Here is a 19,767-nt window from a genome sequence, read left to right on the forward strand (position 1 = left end):
AAAAAAATGATAAAGTTAAGAGTGTTAATAAATGAGGGGCTAGTGACTTCAAATTTTGAAGGATTATTTTTCAACCTAATGGCATTGCTTTGCACACGATATTTTAAACAGTATGTTTAAAGAAGTACAATTTCCACTTTTGAAAATTCAGGATATGTAACACTAGCTGTAGAGCGTTCTGTTTAGTCCGGGATGGTACATCGTTACCAGAAACGTGTTTAATCTGGTACCAACAGCGTCGAGTGTTCCGATTAAAGCCGATTTGCAGCGAGCGCACAGATTCGCGTTAATTCCAGCGAATATTGCCGCTGGTTTCGGTCCTTTTTCTCCATGTCCACGGAAGCGAGCTCACTCGAGAGCCAAGGGACAACGCGTGTCCGTTGCAAACGCTCGGACACCGACGCGACAGAAAGCGGATGATATTATGTTCCTGGACAAATGTGGGGTAATGGGGTAAACATCCGCGTACATAGAGCCGCCCCCTAAAAGGATTATACCTGCTCGGTACTCCGATTATAATCGCCGACTCGGACTTTCCTCTCGTGATTAACTTCGGCGACGAACCGGCAACGCAAATACTCGAATCGAACATGCACTTCGCATTTTTCAACCCTTATATGAACATCCAAAATGTGCTACGACATTCAATGACGTTGCACTTCATAGTCTCTAATATAAATTAATCTGTAATCAGCTGGACTACAAAAATCTGCAAGAATTTTGGTATTTGTCAACGAAAATATTATAGAAGTTTTAAAAAGAAATTGAAAGTGAGTCGGGAAACTTTACCTGCAGAATTTATTATAAACTGATTTTAATTCGTAAAAACAGAGAATTGTAAAAATTCACCAATTCAAATACAAATTGTTCGTAGCTGATGCACCGCTGACAAATTCCGAATGCACAACAACCCAAAAATAGAGCGAAGCGACATTCTGTATCTCAATGTAGCGACCGGAAACATAAACGATTTCCAAGGAGAAGCCGTCTTCGAAAATAGGGCTTTTCCGTCGGGCAGCTCTGTGTTTTCTCCCCGCTCGAGGAAAAATTCAGTCCTCGAGGGGTTAAGAAGTGGCCGAAACTCGAGAACTCGAATCGTGTCTAGACAGGCATTCACTGTTTACGGAACACGCGGGAAAGACGGTCGTTGCACCTACTGCGACGCAAGCTCCGGAATAAATCCGGAAGAGGGCTCGAGATTAAGAGAGACAGAAGGGGAGGTTGAAGGAGAGAGAGAAAGAGGACTCGAACTTTGTGGGACACGCGGGGTAGCGTGTAAAATCGCAAATGGATTCTCTTTCGAGGCTCGCGGAACGCCTGAAAGAGTAAATACGGGCTCGCTGCCATCCTCTGTGCAACTCGCAGAAAACGCGTTACACTTCTTTTGTAAGAACAATACGCTCAACTGAACCCCCCCTGCTTCAAACAGTTCTGAAGATTTTCAGCTATTTTTTCCAATTCTGCCAGCTCTTTGCTTCAAACACTTGTTTGTTCTATTCGTTTTACGATCGGCTAAGATGGTAGCTGATTCTTCGTGGTTTTAGAAGTGCTACAGAGATTAGGCGAATAGGGCGCCCTCGGTTAGCGTCGTAAATCATGTAAAGAGCCGAACGATGTTAGGCCTGGACCTGAGGGGACCTTTCAGTACGCTCGAGAGCGTTTTTGTCGGGCTGAGCGGTTTCTGAAACCACCACTATACAACTAACAAGGAAACATGCTCTAGAAACATCGTTTTTAATCGCTTAATGTAGAGGACAGCCGGGAAAAACTATTTTCAACAACTATTTTTAATGTTGAAGGGATGATATTGTTGTTCTAAGAAATATTTCCGTTTTATATGATTTTCTTAATTTTGTCGATATAAAACAGATATAATAACTTGTACGATACTTTCAGTAGTTCATTAAAATATTAAATACGTTCAGTAAAATTGAATACTTTAATAATAATGCAACAAATATTTTGAATAATGGTACAAGAAGTGCAAAGGGTTGAAACCACACCTGAAATCATATATTTTTCTGGCGGGAATGCTTCGTGTTGAATGGGAGAAAACAGTCTTCTAAATGAGGGGTTGAAATTACTAAAACTAAAACGAATATTAACTAAATAGTGCTCGCTTAACGTCGCTCGAAATCCACTGAAAGAAATCGAATTTTCGGATAAGCAATTTCTACAGAGTACACAGATGCAGCTAGCTGCATAGAACAGTGCACAACTGTATTATCGTGGCGCAGTGTCCATAAAACTATACGTTCTCCGAAGAACCAGCAAAGTAAGGGAGTCGCAAAGATGAATCGTCCGGCGCGGTGCTTACATTTATAGATGAAATTCTTGTTTGGCGAAGTTTGCCGTTTGACGAAGTTGTCGCGGCGACGTTCCCGGGGAGGAAAAGTTAGGATAAATTCGCGGAGAGACGCGTTCCGAGCCACTTCCGACCTGTCGGCAAAGTTTTTGACGAAAGTGAGGAGAGGATACGGATATAAACAGATGAACACTTCGGAAAGTGTTTGGACAACGATACCCACAACCCTAAAAAAATTGTGGACATTCAAATAACATTTACCCAGCGAACATTTTGCCAACCAACAACTGAATTGTTGAATTATAAAAATAATTATTAACTCGATTATTATTAAACGAACTAACTCGTCATCCCGGGTTGAAAGTTTAAATTCTTATAACTTCGTAAAGACGAATGCTGGGGTAATGAACTCATGCTTATTTTTAAGCTTGAAGTATCTACTTTGCTATGCTATTACTCTTTTTCTCCTAAAAAATTCTTCTAAGTTGCTGTAGCATGATATAGCAAGCGGAAAACTGTGGACACGTATGTTGTTGGGACTGGTGCAGATTTAAACGCTCGTTCAAAGATTTTTGGGGGCAGAACATATGTCCCTGAGCGATGATGCTTCCGTCTGCGGTTATTCACGGGGGATGAACTGAATATTGAATGATCGAAATGCAGGGTCGTCAGTGTCCCGCGGTTTCTCGAGCCTCCGACAGCCGTGATTACGGAAGAAGTTCACCGATGCCGTTCGTAAATAATGAACAGAATGTGAGCACACTCGGGTTGCGATTGATCGAGTTCCACGGGGGTCGCACGCGATCCGCCGGTGGTTGACCTCGCGACATGCTGCACACCTGGGCTTTTGAGTATCGCCGCGGAAAAATCAAATTTGCCGGGGAACGAACCGGAGCACCGCGCGAAAACCCCATCCGCAACGAAGTTTCCCTCGCGCAAACGGAATTTACTATTTCGGGGCCGGATCTTGAATCGACCGCGCCCCCTCTGAAATGCAAATTTCCACGGAGAAATAATAGCAGCCGGTGTCGCAAACTCGAATTAGCTCGGGATGCCTCGAATCTCGCAATTCTCCTCTCTCCTGAAAGGAACAGCCCCTTTCTGAAAGCTCGCTTTCTTCCGACGATTGTTGATTCGCGGATCTTCCCGCGAATTTGCATCTTCTACTTTTCCAGTGAAACTGGTAAATTTCTTTTCACTTGTCCATACTCATTATTGATGAGAAAATTCATTTCGGTTGCCTATGTAATTATTGAATCGTCCACTCTTCTTCGGATGGAGCCTGTGAAATTCATTAAGAAGGTTTCGTACAACTAGACGAATCAACAGACCATACGAACAATACAAAATCTGTTTGTTAACTTTCCTTGATAATTGATTGTTTACCATTTGAAAGTTGTACTATTTAATAATAACTATTACAAATTTCCTTCATCAATAACTGTTATGAACTTCTCTCATTGATAACTGTTATAAGTGATCAAAATGAATTTCTCAACGATAACATTTACCAACAAGAGAACAAATTTTCAGTTACTTATAATCCCTATTTGTAACCAATACGATTTTAGTCGATGAGATACTTGTTATTCGATGACTTTTTTCTTTTTGGTTATAACTAGGGTTGCCAGATCTTCTATATTTGATACGAGTCTCTTCTACTTTAATTTAAAAATATAAATTTTATATAAAATTAATAGAATTATATAAGATTAATATTCATCATATTTGAACTTGATCTTTACGTACCTATAGGAATTTTCATAAATCTTTGTTTGAATAAAAAAGTTTAAAATTGTGCTGTGTACCTCTTTTACTTGAACTCCTATATTTTGAGCCTATCTCATATATATACATAATTTTCACTACTTCTTCTATATTTGGATAAAACATTTCTGGCAACCCTAGTTATAACAGTTATGGTCCCTGATTGCAAATAATGTAACAATGTTTTAATCTCACGCACAGTGGGTGTACATTGTGTACAAAGTGTTCGTGCGTACACCTTTTAAAAACGAATAACTTTCTCAAAATTGGATCAAACTGCTCGAGTCTTTTCTATCTGTGCCTGTAAAGATAATTTAAAACATTATTTTGTAAATAAGTAAGTTATTGTATACATGCAGAAAGTTCATGTTCAAAATTGTAAGAATCTGCGATTTAACATGTTATGTTAACTGACTTATGTGCTTTATTCTATGTATACTGCATTTTTTATAACGCCTCAATCTTTTGCTGGAAATATATTCTAGTCAGATGACACAAAATACATGTTTTAAATTTTCATTACAGGCACAGATAAGAAATTTAAAAAAAAAAATTATTTACACTGTTGGGTTCAATTTTGGAACAAGTTGTTCGTTTTTGAAAGGCGTACGAATACTTTGTACGCCCACTGTAGCTGCCACGTGAAATCCGCAGCCAGTGAATGAGAAAGAAGTTACTTGAACTTGGTTTAGCCGGAAGATAAGTGGCGAGGAAAACGGAAAAGTATGCAGTGAATGGTGGTATTATTATATGACTGGATGTTGTGGCGGTGGCGCAATTTTCCCTGGAAGCGTAACTCATTTCTTCTTGCAAGATTCGCGGTGGTGGTTCAAGGGAGAGACCGCGGGGGACTGAGGAATATATGTATTGAGAAATGATATTGTTCGGTTACTTATGATCAAGTTTGTCGAGTTTCGAGTAGTTTACTCGTCGTTCCTACCCACTTCGTTTTAATCCAGCAGCCCCTTGCGAAAGTTTGCTCTCTCGCGTTCGAAAGCCAGATCAACTTCGGAATATCGTATTGATCTGGTTCATCTGAACGGGCGATAATCACTTCAAGAAAAGAGACTCGAACTTTTCTTCTTTTCATCGCGAACACTTTTTTAATCATTTAACTAGGTTGCGAATTTATATTACAGATGTTGTGTTTTGTAAATTATTTTATTTTATTTTATTACTATTATTATTATTATTATTATTATATACGGACCGAGGTCCTTTTATACAAATGTTTACAGTTGTTCACAGCAGAACTGATAAAAACAAGAAGAAACATAACAAAAAAAAGTCTTAACCTAAAATTTACATAAAAAGGGACAAGCGCGAAACTAAACAAATACAGGAACGATATTAACAAATAATCTTGAGTAATTTTCTTTTGAATTCCTGTAACGTGCCATTAAAAAAATCAATATTATCATACAGTATGTTTGAGCTTGTAATAATGCGATTTAAAGGATTTATTACTCCATATGTGGATTTGGATTTCATTGTTTGAAATCCTGCTCTCGTTCTCAAAACACGTTCAGGTACGTAGCAATTGATTTGCCTCAGGAGTGCGGGAAAATAAAGCTCTGGTTGGATACTATTCTTCGATCAGATAATATTATTGTATACATATAATCGCAGAAATAGCGATAGTTCAGCTTTAGCAGCCTTGACCGATCAGCAGTTTTCACGCCGGCTCCGAATACCGAGCGGCTGAATTGTTCAACTTAATTAATGGAAACAAGAATGCAGTGATCAGCAGCACAGCGTGATCTGTTAAAGAATTTGAACATTATCGAAGGCTGACGGTACAAAGGATCATTAACATTCATTGTTCCGACGGCAACAGCACACGCGATCAATTTTATAACTTGTCCGCGCGTGATACAATTATGTTCAACAACGTGTCACTACTGTGCTATATATCCTTGCCGCGCGTATTAATTAGCATGAATGAAAGGAACGTGCAGATTTTTCCTTAATGCTACTACTATAAGGATAACTATAAGTCCCAATTGAACGGGGTCTGCGGTCTAATTAGTCGAATCGTTTGACCCGTGGATTCGAGCCGAGGCAAGGTTTATCTATAATTCAGACCAAAAATAACAGTTATTCTAAAATTTTCTACGATAAAGATCATTAATAAAAAGTTGATTGTTATTGTAATTTAAGATAATGAAAACAAAATATAAAGATAAAAATGCGATGAACAGAATGATTAACAGATATCGATTTTTATACTTTTTAGTTACAGAATTTTCGGAGACTTTTCGGTTATAACAGTTATGGTCGCTGCTATAATTATTATTGTCAGAAAAATGAGTAAATGTGATTTAAAACGGTGAAAATATTAGAAGAATTTAAGAATATTCTTAAATATTATTTTCAACTTGTCAGTTTGTTGCAGTTCAACTAGACCATTTTTATTTTGCATAAAGATCCGCTGTCTGATAATTATGAAACAGTAAAACATCGGGAAAGTTCATAGATATTTTAGTATTTTAACGAAATCGCCAAGGAGAGAAACAAATTAATGTACAAGTCTCTTGCAACTGATGCGGAACGGGTTTATCCTGCGTTAAGATCTCCCGTCTATTTGTAATTTATACGGAAATCGTTTAATTACTCGCTGGCGCTCTCTGATCATTAGACTGCCCATGTTCATGCTGGGTACTAGCTGCTATATTTAATTATTCGCAGGTACAAATCATTAGACTGTTGATCTCTATGCAAAATGAGAAGTATCGGCTAGAGTTAGACCACAATTCAAAAATTCATTATCAAATTTTGCTCATTGCACATTGTCCACGCAATCGCCCGTCGATCTCCTCGATACCCGGAAACCGAACGATCGTTTCAACTTTTCCGCGGTTCTGTCCAGGTAATTTTCCAAAGCGCACCGGTTTGATCTTAATGAATGCACGGTCGGAGTCCTCTGCGTGCGGCATTAATTAAAAACTCGGGGATCATTAGCGATCATAGAGAAATTTCAAGGTTTAATTGCGAAACAAGCAGACAGTGAGCACGCTTACGTCGTCGATAACTAACGTTTAACGTTTTCTAATCTACAGAGCCTCGGGATACTTGGAAGTATCCCCGCAGCTTGGCTAATCCTGACGTTGCTGGTGTTGCTGGTATACTTGGTAACGAGATGCTGCGACCGGAAGCCGCGCCCCAGGAGGTCGATAACCCTGCTGAAGTTTTCGCTGGCCATCCTGGCGTTACTCTGCAGCGGTGCCGTTGCCGTCGGCCTCTATGGCAACGACGACGTTCACAACGGCTTGGTGCAGCTAGTCGCCGCTGCCAAGAACGTCGATGGGATCATCATGGGGGTGCGCAACCAGGTTGGTACCATCCACCCCCATTATCACCAAGAAAACCCAGTTCAAGTCTGTCCGTATTCATGAAAAAAAACTCAAAAATCAATTATCCTTCGCGTAACCAGTAGATTTGTGCGAGAAAATGTAAAAAATCCAAGTTTCCATCCTAGAAGATTAGTGGTTCGAAAGTTGTGAGTGTTTAATGTTGGGCGATTTCTGTCAAAAGCTCTAAAAACCGCTCCACTTTGGACACTCATAACTTTCGAACCATTGATCTTCTAGGATCGAAACTTCGATTTTTGGCATTTTTTTCAAGTTACAGTTTAACGAAATAGCTACATGCTGCCGAATAATTAAAATTACACCTCGTAAACGTAAAAGTAGGATTTTTGAGGGAGACAGCGGTGTACATTGACCTTTTTATCTGGCTTTTGAGAAATGAAAAAACGCATCCTGCACCCTTGCAATCCTAGAAAGGAGAACACCCCCTTAACAGTGTCGTGGCCCCGTCTGCTCACCTGTCTTCATCAATTTTTTCCTCGGTACTCCAGGGCATTCGTCTATTCGGCGTGCACACGCGTCCCGTACTTTAATCACGGAAAGTAGAGGGACCCGCAGACCCGCTCATAATTAGTTTGCGCTCCACTTTTTCTTGCGTTTAAATGTGCCTTAGCTAGGCGGTCGTTCATTTAGGTCAAGAATGGCGTGGAGAAGCTTCCGCGGACAACCGTAACAGGGGCGGTAAGCCCGAAAAGAAGAGAGTCCCGATGAGATATCCGCAACGGCAACCCAGATAAATAATCCGATTTCCCACGATCCGCAGGAGATCCCATTTTTTTAATTAAAGATCTTATCCGAGCCACCAGCTCGCCGAAGATCGCGCCGAAGGATTAATTCGATATTTGAACGGCTTACCAGGGGGATGCTAAGCTCCGCCATTTTGTACACGGTATTGCTATATCGCGACTTCTATACTGCTTTCGCGCGGTATTAAATCCTCGAGCCCTTGACAATGTCCATTGGTCTCGACTTTCAGGATGCAACATGTTCTAATTCGTACATTCCAGGAATATGATTGATTTTATGGTTGATTAATAGAGTAACTGATGATCTATATATTTATTTTGTATTTTGATTAGGTTGTGCGGAAAAACACATGTTGCTGTTGAGTCATTGGGAAACGGGAGTTTACAGGTTATTTGAAAGATGCCAAGAAGTTATGTTAGAAATAATGGAAATTATATATCATTGAATAATATATTAAAAAAATATATTTTTATAAATTGATTGAAATGTTTTCTTTAAAATACGACAGAACTTTCTCGAAAGAATGCAACAACCTGCGTATTTGCTAAAGAAAATGGTCGATTAAAGTTAAAAAAAATATCGATAAATTGTTATACACCCTGAAGTAACATATAGACCTTCCGTGTTCCAGACTGACACCATAGAGGCGACGCTGAAGAAGAAGATCGAGCCGGAGCTGATTTCGCTCGGCGACGAGTTCGACGGTCCTGCGAGCAACAGAACGATGCTGAATCTATTGCTGATTGCTCTGGACAACATGAAGCAGAACACCAGCATCGCAGTGAATCGTAGCTACGAGATCCGGAAACCATTAAGCGGGATCAGCTTGGCCGGTGCGATCGGTATTGGGGAGAAGATCGAACAGTTCAGGTGGCCGATCACCATGACCGTCCTCAGCGCTCTTCTCGTTCTCTGCGTGGTGCTGGTCGTCGGTGTCGCCAGACATTCCAGATGCATTCTCATAACGTACGTGTCCGTTCCCTCACTTCACCGAACCACGGCAAAAACCATGCGAGAAAAGGGGTCCATCTGGATTTAACTGGATTCTCTCTCGGCTACGGGATCCTTTTTGCGTTCCTCGGAGGTCGATGATCGTCGACGAACCGTGGCTTATTTCAGCGATCGCGCTCCTCCGGGACCTCTCCGCGCGCATTCGCGACAGAATCGTAAAAGAACGCCAGCGGTGCTATAACACTCTCTGGTTGTTCAACCCTTAAGCAAGCGCGTGGAGTTGCAATCAAGCGCAGGCATCGCAGCAACCCGGCCGACCCCATATTTATTCATAAGATCGTAATTCCGCTGCATGAACGTAAAACTGTGCACAACAAATTTATGTGCTCGCTGCATTCCAGCGCCTAGTTAGGGGTTGTAGAACTTTGCGAAGTCGAACAGCTAGTTACCTTCGCGATTCAGTTGGAACTGAGACATCATAACCGCCCGAGTCGCTTAAATTTGTTACAATATTGAGGTAGTAGCACCCTTTCGCGCGTTATCGCATTCGCTAGATGAAAGATCAATCGCAAGCTTCATAGAGTAACCTAATTTTGATGACGTAATTTGCAGTATTCAGCAGCGCGTTGTTGTCGTAGCTCTACGAAAATGTATGTACCCGACAGCTACGACAGCGACAGCACTGTAGCGCTGCCACATTGCTTCTCGCGGCTCCGCTACATGCTGCTGAATAATGCAAATTGCCCCGTGGAGCTTTGCCCCACCTCCTCCGAAGGTGGGGGTAGCGAAGTCACGCCCTCTCACCGCGTCATAGCTCCCAGGACCACTCCCTACGCTCCCTAGGGCAAGCAGCGTAGTTCATCCCTACTTTGCAGTCACTTACATAACCCAGAATAATCGCAGTGTCATTGTTTCCAAAAATAACGTTAGCCGAACATCATCTTCCAGATTCTCTGTGTTCGGTCTGTTCGCGGTGATAGTGTCATGGCTAATGGCCTCGCTGTACCTGGCAACATCGGTGGCGTTAGGCGACCTATGCGTCTCCCCGGACGGCTACCTAACCAGAGCTGTACCCTCCACACTGGCCTCAGGAGTTTTGTCTTATTACACCCACTGCGAGAATACACGCAGCAACCCGTTCACTCAGAGACTGCAAGACGGCCAGCGTACCGTTAAGGACATGATTCAGAACCTGAACCAGATCACAATGCTCGCATTGCAGTTGTTCAAGGACCAGAAGGTACAACCGAAGCTGAGCAGCCTGGAGACTCATGTGAACACCGCAGACAGACTGATCTCGGGCCTGGCTACGTTGCTCGACTGCAAACCTCTTCACAAGCAATACGTTCATGCTGCCAAGAGCCTGTGCCATTTGGGGCTGTAAGTCTACGATGATTTTGCAAACTTGTTGTAAGCTATCAGCGGAGATAGATATAGTATAGAGTCACCACAGATGAAAAATAGGGTTTAAGTGTAGAAGGTAAACTGGCAGCTTCAGTTTAGCTAGGACTTGCTGATTAGGAATTTCGAGATTGTCAATGCACCTCACAGAATAATTTGTATTAATGAATACTCATGAATCCCTCAGGTATGGATTGACCTTCATGTTGCTGGCGAGTCTAGCAGCAGGCCTCTTCTTCACCGTGTTGGTTTGGGTGGACTCCCACACCTGGATCTACATACGGAAACGGTGAGTGTGCATATCTAATCACTCGTCCGATCCAGCTGTCCCACATTGGTCTAAGGTGCAGTTCTAACTGACGAGGGAGCACACCGAATCCAGAGACGCTAATTTTAATCAAACATGTGTGAGGAATCATGTCTGCGGAACAATATTCGACTCATGCTTTTGCTATCGTCGATCGTACATGTCGAAGTTAACTTCTCTGTTAAAAATCAGACATTTCATATGTGACAACGTTTTTCAATTTCTGCTTAAACTCGTGTTGCTTAACTGGAACTGAATTTTAAACCATTGTGGTCGTCCGGAGGGTGCGGTATGATTGATGACGAGTTTGTTCTAGAAGAGATTACCACCAAGTGGACGAGCAGGACCCGTACCTTCCACCGTCAGCAGCCTCGCAGGCGATAGCAGCGCGGACCCTTCGAGGCCAAGGGTCGTACCCGCCTACAGCCCCTTCTCTTTATCCGAATGCTCATGGCACTCAAAATATCATTAAGCAGCCTCTCTTGCTAACGCCGCCCCCGCCGTCCTACGCTACTGCGACTGCTCGAGCACGTCAGCTGCACGAGAGCATGTTAAAGTTTGTGCATGAGTCTTTTTTATTCGGTTTTCATTTCTTAGCCGCCTTTAATCTTTGTCGCGGAAAGCCTCTGCGTTCAATTAGACAATTAGTTCAACTAGTCCTAGGTCAGTGTAGCTGCTGATGAACATCCTTCAGATGATATAGTACATCTTATGCTACCAACTCCTGAAGACAGCGCGACAAAGATTGAACACTAAAGAGTAGACTGCGGATTTTATGCATTTATAATTTATACCAATAACGAGTTGGTCTAATTTAAAACTTTATTAATTGTTTGCAATTTAGCACACAGGTTTTGCACTCTAATTTCACCTTTTTGCAAATCTAATTCTACCTTTGACAAATAAAGTATTTTCACATCAAATACTTATCTAAATTTTAAAAATGAAGGTATACTTCGCTGTACCCTCCTGTTAAGTCACATTCAAGTGTAATTAATTTTAAGTATTCTTAATGGGTGAAATTGATTTGCAAAAGGATGAATTTTGCAAAATCTGTAAGATCATTAAAGAAGAAGAAAGAAATTTCAATTTGCCTTCTGCTTCTTGCAATTGGTCAAAACAATTTTCATTTCGCATAAAGATCCGCAGTCTATGAAAGAGCTGTGTGAGGTTTACTGATACTAATCTCGTAGTACAAGGGACTGAATTTTCTATAGGCAACTCGTCGATGGTCCTCAATTTTATAGAAACATATTTTCAGAGAAATATATCCTTGTGAGTTTCTATGTCTCGCAATTAATGCGAACAATGTTTATTTCGCATTTATAGTAATGATATTAGTCATGTTAAAATTGAGAGCCACCGTGTAGAGAGATAAACATTGTCTCCTTTTTTATAATTGCTAAAGAATTGAAGACTTGATGTGAGGTACACAGATGTTCGCAATAACAAGACCTTGTTGGTTTACAGAGCTTTCGACAAAGCATATGTGTTACATCAAATCTTTATTTAAACATTCGCTTAATAGACAATGTACATTTCTTTATTGATCTTTTATGTGAGTTGATTTATACTATTGTTAACAGTGTGCTGGACGGATTCAGTTATAGTTTACAATGTGACTGATCAGTGTCGATAGATATCGTCTTCAGGGTTTGAATGTCGCTTTAATTGTGCCAGCAGAACACATAACATACAACAGTACAGTTATTGATCGTCATTCTTAAACGAATCACAAATTGCCGTAGAAAAAATAAACAAAAGTATCCCATCTCGAATACTAAAGGGGAACAATAACTGTATCGTAGGTATAGATGTTTTTACGCAGCAACGTTGAATGTCGAATTTCTATTAAAATTTTTCTAGTAACATTTGTTCAAGATATTTTCGATCGATGTTTAAAAACGAAACATTCAGAGATAGAGCTAGTGCGCTTCCGTGCGTGTTTATACAATTTATATATATATATATTTCTGTTTTTAGAGTGTTCTATGATAAACAGAATGATATCACGCGGAATGTCCTGAGAAAATAAGAGACACAGAGTTAGATATCAGAGAGAACCGTCCGAGAGAAAGATAATGCTGCAACTTTGTTCGTTTCGGTTTCCGGTTTACAGAGGTGGGGGTGTTAACGGGAGCGGAGGAGGCGGGGATCACAAATCGTCTCAGCATAATCAGCAGTCGGCAGGTGGACGAGCTGAGCACCGTTCTGGACTCGGAGATCAACCTGGCCAGTACGCGACTCTGAGCAAACAGTGCAAGACACTAGAGTCTAGTGATTTTTACTGAGGGCACGCCCCCGCAGGGCCCGGTAAGAACTTATGACCATCATCAACTCTCCAGAGCTGAGGAAAACAGACAATTACATTCTCCAACAAATTCTAACTCTAACAATCATGAATCAATTTACACTTTGCCCCATGAAGTAGAAAATTGTGCTGTTCGAATCGTGATCGAAGCAGATCGGAAGTAGAACATTTTTTTATCAGATGTAACATGGTATCAAGAGAGCTTCCACAGCAATTTTTTTGTCGACTCTATTTTTCTTGATTTTTCAAGGTCACCTTTCAGTTTCAAGACGAATTTGGTAAGTATCATATGATATTGTTGTATAACATGAAAATGTTGATGTTATATAACAAAAATAATTGCTCTTTCTCTGCTGATCACGATTCGTGGTTCACTCTGTATAACAGTCTCCCATTGGTTATCAAAATGTGTTGTTGTTGGACAGCTCTGGAGGAAACGTCGACGACCATAAACGCTCATAAACGAGCAGAATCTGTACAATTGACGGAAGAACTTGAAATTGCAGGTAGAGAACCACCTTGGACCCCGAGCGTGGCGTCTTTCACCGGAACCCTGTCTCACAATTCGCACGGACCCGCGCACCTGGCCACATTCCAGGACTCCCGGAAGACGCAGACGCTGGACCCGAAGAATCTGGCGAACCTGAAGAGAGGTCCTACGCCAGCCTGGAACCAGAATCGCCCGCTGCCCCCGAACCCCAGCAACCAGCCTACGTGGGAGTTCGAATCGCGGTCTCAGACCAACATGAATCAGTTCCGGTCGCTGGTACGCAACAAAGCGCCTAATATCCGTATCCAGGACCAAATGCAGGATCAGGTCCGGACGTTGGACAGGAACTTCACCAGGAACCAGTTCAACGGAGCCGCACAGGGCAGCGCAGTGCCCAACATGTACGGTACATACAATAGAGCACAGTCTAGACAAGATAACAAGACCACTGTGGCCACGCTTAGCCAAGTACAGGGCAGCGACCCTAACTTGTATGCCGTCACGGAACTGTAATCTGGCCACCTAGCCGTGTAAACTGCCGCGCTGTAATTAGGGTCCATGAAGCTTCTTGCGAGGAACTTCTGCCTACGTCAGTTATCGATTTTGGTGAGTCTCTGCGCATTTATGGTTCGGTAAATAATATTTGAATTGTGTACCTGTAGAGTTTAGGGGATGAAATTACCTCTTGAAGTAAAGTATCCCTTAAACCTAAGTATCCACCGATCGCAAAATGTGTTAAGCCAAAAGTTCGGATTATGAACGTGCAGAGTATTATCAGAATTAGTGATTGACGTTTGGCTGATGTTTCTTCTCAGTCCTTTGCAATCTAGCTAATTTGAAATGACAGGACTGAAACCTTTTAATTAGAAAAGCTTTTTATCTGACACTTCTCAGATCACGTGAAACATTTTAGTTTGAATAGAACGTTGCTTCGAGATCCAACAAGGGATTTTAGTTTCGAAGATTTTGATTTTAATTCTGAGAACGGTTAATCGTTTGTTCTTTTAAACGTAACGTTCGCTGAAAGTCGAAGGATTTCATGGACCCGCGCCAACGATATCATCGCATTCGAGAAACTTCATCAGGAGTCGTGTTCCGCATCTTTTTTACGGTTTACGTGCGTATTTCCAATATGCATTTCGTTTTTTTATAAAGTATACCCGAAGAAAAGCTCAATTATCATTTGGTACACTTTTTGATATGGCGGGATTTATATACGTTTAAACGTAAGTTTACGAAATTTCGGAGTTTTATACGATTCGGAGAGGCGAACTGGGTGATTTACACCTTCGCGATTCTCTTGAAAGAGTCTCGAGGGAATCTGGAGGCGCGTGCCGACGCGTCCTCTACTTTTATAGAAAGTTTGCACACGTTGGGAGCTGTCCCAACTGTTTCTTCTCAATCAAAATGAGGAATCCGGTTGCTTTTTGGCAACGTTTTCGAATTTCACCGGGTACGGTGACGAGTGGCGACAGGATTAGAGGTCTGCGGTTGATGTGAGAGGAAAAATGGGGGCGAAAGAGATGCTTGATAAGCGAGGAGATGGATTTTGCGTTGTAAAAATTCGCGTAGAGGTCGCCGAGAACGGGCGGGAGTTCATTAGCTATTGATAACCGAAATACATTTAGATTAATGATATTGTATGGAAATTTTCTGTGGAAATATTGCGAGTAAATAGAACGATCCCTCTTCTTGCCATCGTTCACACGAACGTTCGAACAAACCAGAAAGAGAAAGACCTGCGTGATGGTTTCAAGAAGAAGGATCTTGTATATCCGAGATTTTGTACTTGTATATCGTGTACAGTAATTATATCATTTTATGTTAGCCTATATTCTGTAAATGATCGTTGCTTCTCGACTAAGAGGCACACGAACGATGAAACAGACGGAAGAAGCTGGATAATTAGAAAATGATGGTCATCGTTGTATTTATTGCTTGTTAGTTTCTCAGTTCTCAAGACTATGAACACGAGGATGCACAAGGTCTAGCGTCTAGATTTGCCTATCGAGTGTGTAGCTCGCCATGTTTGAACTTATTCCGGTGGGAGATCTCCTGTTAGCTAATTATAGTCGGAGTCGTTGGACTTCGAATTCGTTTTAAGTAAACAATTTCTAGCGGTTTAGGTTGATGCTGTCGAGATCTACGTGTTTGCTATGTATCAGCTTCGTAGCTCGTGTAGTTCTCAAATGATTGAACGTTAAAATCGCGAGGCGAGGGCAAGTTTCTTACGAACGACACCATGACAGTTTCCGAGCCTACTCGCTTACAGATTTTACTAAAATCATTTGGAAAGCTTGGTTTATCTTTTTGTGAAACAATTCTTACGATTTTAGATTCACAAGGAATCGTAGCAACTATTAATTGATTCTTCTTTTATGTTTATGTACTTGTGCAATCTCAAAACATTAAATTTAGTGTTTCAAGCACACTATCGCACAGGTGCCGTTTACACCATCAAATATCTGTTTTGCATTGAAGTAGTTATTTCCATGTTCCAAGTTCCATGTAAACAGTTATGTAGAAAATGAAGTGCGAGTAACTGAAGGTTAATAATTATAATCGTTGGAGTGATCGATGTACGGGGCCAGGATCGAACTGTGGTCAGACAGATTTTAATATTGAATTCTCTGCATAGTCTTTGGCAAAGTTTCGCTGATGTTCATGGAAAGTATTAGACACACGAGCGACTGACAGAATAACCGAAAGGCGCCTAATGGGCTGAAATGGAAAACCACCATTTTCTCATCCCAGGGAGATCTCAAACTTAGCGAGATATACACGGGAACAGTTTTAATCCTTTATACGAGCCGTTCTTAAAGGATGTTGATGGTGTCCCAGCTTTCGGTTTAGAATTTATCGTTAAGTGGATCACTTCTGATGGCCTACCACTTGTCTTTTACGATTAGTTTTCCTATAATAAGCTTGTTAATACTTTGTCATACGAACTCCATTCCTATATAGTCGATTTGCGTTCATTTTTTATATCGAGTGATATTGTTGTACCGCTCTGTAGGGGGTTGAATTTTTAATCGATATTTACACGAGAACACGAAACCACAGGAAAAAAACGCGATACGTAATTACCACAGACCAGGGACGAGTAAAATTTTCTTCGAGTTGATCATTGACTAAACATACCACGAACGTTCAGTTCTTCAAATAAAATATGTATCACCTTGTTTTCTGAATAAAATGTTTATTTCCGTTTCAATGGTAACACGAAAGAATTCATCGATTGTTTCTAAAATGATTTCTATGTTGAAGAAACGATTTTACCCGTCTCTGCCATAAACAACACAGTTTTTATATACTTTTTTACACTTTTACTAAGCGAGAGAGACGCGCAAACGAGATTTTCATTGATTTGTCTGTGCGAAACATTTGAGTACATATACACTTTACATGTCTCTGCGAGGAATATACTTGATATATTATATATATTATACATATTATATATATAAGAAGTTACCGCACGAAAAACACAGAACGAGTGATATATATATAAATAGATGTATATTTATCAGCGTTAATATTTAAATTTAGTGACGTCGAGCGTCCGAGGAATTTTTACAAAAATGAGAAAAAAAGAAGTACTCTGGCAAACAATAATTATTAACAACCGTTCGCGGACCGGGAAAGGATCTAGGAAAAAAAGATGAACGATCTTCGCCGACAGGCAAGCATACGTTTTAAGTACAAAAGCACGGTGGAAAGCGCAAGGAGTCGTGCGTGCGTCACGTTCGCATCATTTCTCTTGTAAATGACCGAAAATTGTTCTACGACCGTCTGATGTAATCGGTGTCGACTATCCAGCGAAGCATTTTATAGAATGTTTTTTCTTTCGGAGAACGCGTTCATAGCAACGCGTTCTCCCCGATGAGCGGAATCATGTTCTTCTTGACACTTTAACTGGCCAGTAAGTCATAGTCCTTTCGAAATCAAAGATTCATCGTCAGGAGCATCTGGAAGTGTATAATTTTCTTTTAAGTAAAAATTCAACTTTCAATCATTACATTTAAATCTAAATTCAATTTCTTCCCTTGATCCAACAATTTTGAATTTCCTCAACTCAATTTGATTAGAGAATGATTAGAGTACTTTCAGATGAACCCTAGGATTATTAATTGACGAAGAAGTAAAGGGCTATTGTATGACTGCTGTTAGGTAAAGTGTTAGGAACGTGGACGAGCGCTGAAAGAAGAGAACAAAACGTGTAAATTGTATTTTGCATTTTTCCTTAAAACTATGGCACTGTCATCGACGAGGAAATATTCCCTCGAAGCTGAGGATGTCGTGCCGGAGAGAAAGCAAAAATACGAGCCGAAGATTGAATTATTTGCGGAGCGCAAAGTCTTCCTGTACGACCTGTCGAAGGCCCAACGATCATTCAATGAAGATACAATTTGCAACGAAAGCAGCGGACGACTTTATATTCCGCATTCTATTCATCGAGCGTGTAAATAGAGGGAGAGAGAAAAAAGAGAGAGAGTATGTATGTGAGAAGCATGTATGAAAAATAGAGTAAATGCGTGAGCGTGATATATGCATATATATCAAACTTTTGAATTTAAATGTTACAAACTTCATTGAGATACGAGTATCGTTCTCCTCTACCGTTTCGTTTTCACGGTTTCTTCGCTGACACGTTTGAAACGAAACAAAGGAAGATGCGTTTGTGTCCTTTTGCTGATAGGATCACAATTGCGATAACGTGTTTGACCTGTTAACCGGATGGTTTCGCACATTTTAATGACCACAGGAACACGATCGATGACGAACCAACAACCGGACATGATTCAACCTGCAATAAATACGGTGCAACGCTGTTATCAATGCTATCACCTCTGGCAAAAAGTGTTCGACCAACAGACTGCGGATCGTTATGCAAAATAAAAATGTTCAGCAGCGATTGTGGGCAGCAGGAGTTAAATAAAAATTCATTTATCCTCTAATAGTTCTTTACACTTGAAAACAACATAACACTATCTTTAGATTTTTCTAGTTTTCCACTGTTTTATATTTCACCTAGCCAACTTCTTTATAAATGCATAAAAATCCGCAGTCTAATTATAACTTACATATATGTATATTTAATGTAGAAAGTATTCTGCTTCATGTGCAAAATAATATATAGATAAAACTCTGATAATTAGACAGCGGATTTGATGCATTTATGACAAAAACGAGTAGATGCATTTGAAAGCAGTGAAACATTAGAAGAGTCTAAAAACACTGTTACATCATTTTCAGCCTAATAAACATATTAAGAAAGAAAACAAAAATTTCTACTTCATCCCGGTTCGTTGCAATTCAAGTAGAGCATTTTGATTTTGCATAGAGATCCGCTGTCTAGTAATAATTCTTTCAATAGGCATAATCGCAATACGGAAGGGCCATTTTCTGCCAGGGGTGGTACAGTACAATTGAATGAAAGAAATCTTTATCTAAATAAATAGGGGATACGAAGGACAGAGACTCATCATCCCCGGTTGATAGGTTGAGTCTTTCCGCACGGAGTTCGTCGACATTCATCGACGTGGGTTGAAAACGAGAAACAACCCACGTCGACCGTAGGAGCAAACGTTTCAATCCCGTTGTACATAGTTGTAATATTTATTATAAAAGGAACAAGAAATAATAAGTGCGGTCATAGCGCGTAGAATAGCGAAAAAACAAACTTACTTAGTTCTAGCCGTTAATCGAATTATAATTATAATTCGTAAGGGTTCGATTTCGTGGAGGAGGGGCGGGGTAGGGGGGAGGGACGAAGAGTTCGAACGTCGTCACACCATTACAACTGATCGAAAGAGGAGGATACATCCTAGTCAGTAACTAACGAAGCTTTTTACGTTTTTCTTTTTCTTTGTTCGTACACGTTCGACTTTGTCCAAGCGTAATAAATAAAAAAACCAACAAAAAAAGAATACCAAGAAAATGAACCGGGGATCTCTTGCCAAATTTCGTTTGAACGCGGCTCAAATTCGTTCTTTTGTATGTCTCGTTTCTTAAATATAGAGGGAAGAACATTCGCCGTATTTCTCCGATAATTGTACTGCAACTCTATTGCTAATTATCAGCGGTATCAATTAAAGACAGAGAGGAGTGTAAGGAGACACG

At 40.6% G+C, this 19,767-nt stretch overlaps 2 protein-coding genes across 10 annotated transcripts in view; both read left to right on the forward strand.

Annotated features, from left to right (window-relative positions):
* The window catches only part of Tty (tweety), a 52,939-nt gene extending 39,134 nt beyond the window's left edge, over nucleotides 1-13,805 (forward strand). For 2 of the 9 annotated variants that reach the window (XM_076430398.1, XM_076430400.1), the window contains exons 3-9: nucleotides 7,132-7,404; nucleotides 8,819-9,153; nucleotides 10,087-10,518; nucleotides 10,727-10,828; nucleotides 11,163-11,402; nucleotides 12,966-13,159; nucleotides 13,664-13,805. In XM_076430398.1, coding sequence (XP_076286513.1) covers nucleotides 7,132-7,404; nucleotides 8,819-9,153; nucleotides 10,087-10,518; nucleotides 10,727-10,828; nucleotides 11,163-11,402; nucleotides 12,966-13,137 — 1,554 coding nt within the window. In that variant the 3' untranslated portion in view covers nucleotides 13,138-13,159; nucleotides 13,664-13,805. Of the gene's footprint in view, nucleotides 1-7,131; nucleotides 7,405-8,818; nucleotides 9,154-10,086; nucleotides 10,519-10,726; nucleotides 10,829-11,162; nucleotides 11,403-12,963; nucleotides 13,160-13,648 lie in introns of all 9 variants that reach the window. The other 7 variants (XR_013009602.1, XR_013009604.1, XR_013009603.1 and 4 more) reach the window with 7 other exon arrangements.
* A 97-nt stretch (nucleotides 13,806-13,902) lies between these two features.
* LOC143212088 (uncharacterized) lies at nucleotides 13,903-19,763 on the forward strand. The gene has a single exon (XM_076430418.1). It carries the CDS (start codon nucleotides 13,903-13,905, stop codon nucleotides 14,158-14,160), a length of 258 nt encoding a protein of 85 aa, XP_076286533.1. The 3' UTR covers nucleotides 14,161-19,763.
* The last annotated feature ends 4 nt before the right edge of the window (nucleotides 19,764-19,767 follow it).

Source organism: Lasioglossum baleicum, chromosome 9, assembly GCF_051020765.1.
Source record: "Lasioglossum baleicum chromosome 9, iyLasBale1, whole genome shotgun sequence".
Lineage (NCBI taxonomy): Eukaryota > Metazoa > Arthropoda > Insecta > Hymenoptera > Halictidae > Lasioglossum > Lasioglossum baleicum.

Coding starts and splice junctions, on each gene's coding strand:
- LOC143212088 (XM_076430418.1), top strand. CDS start 13,903: ATGAATCAGTTCCGGTCGCTGGTACGCAACAAAGCGCCTAATATCCGT.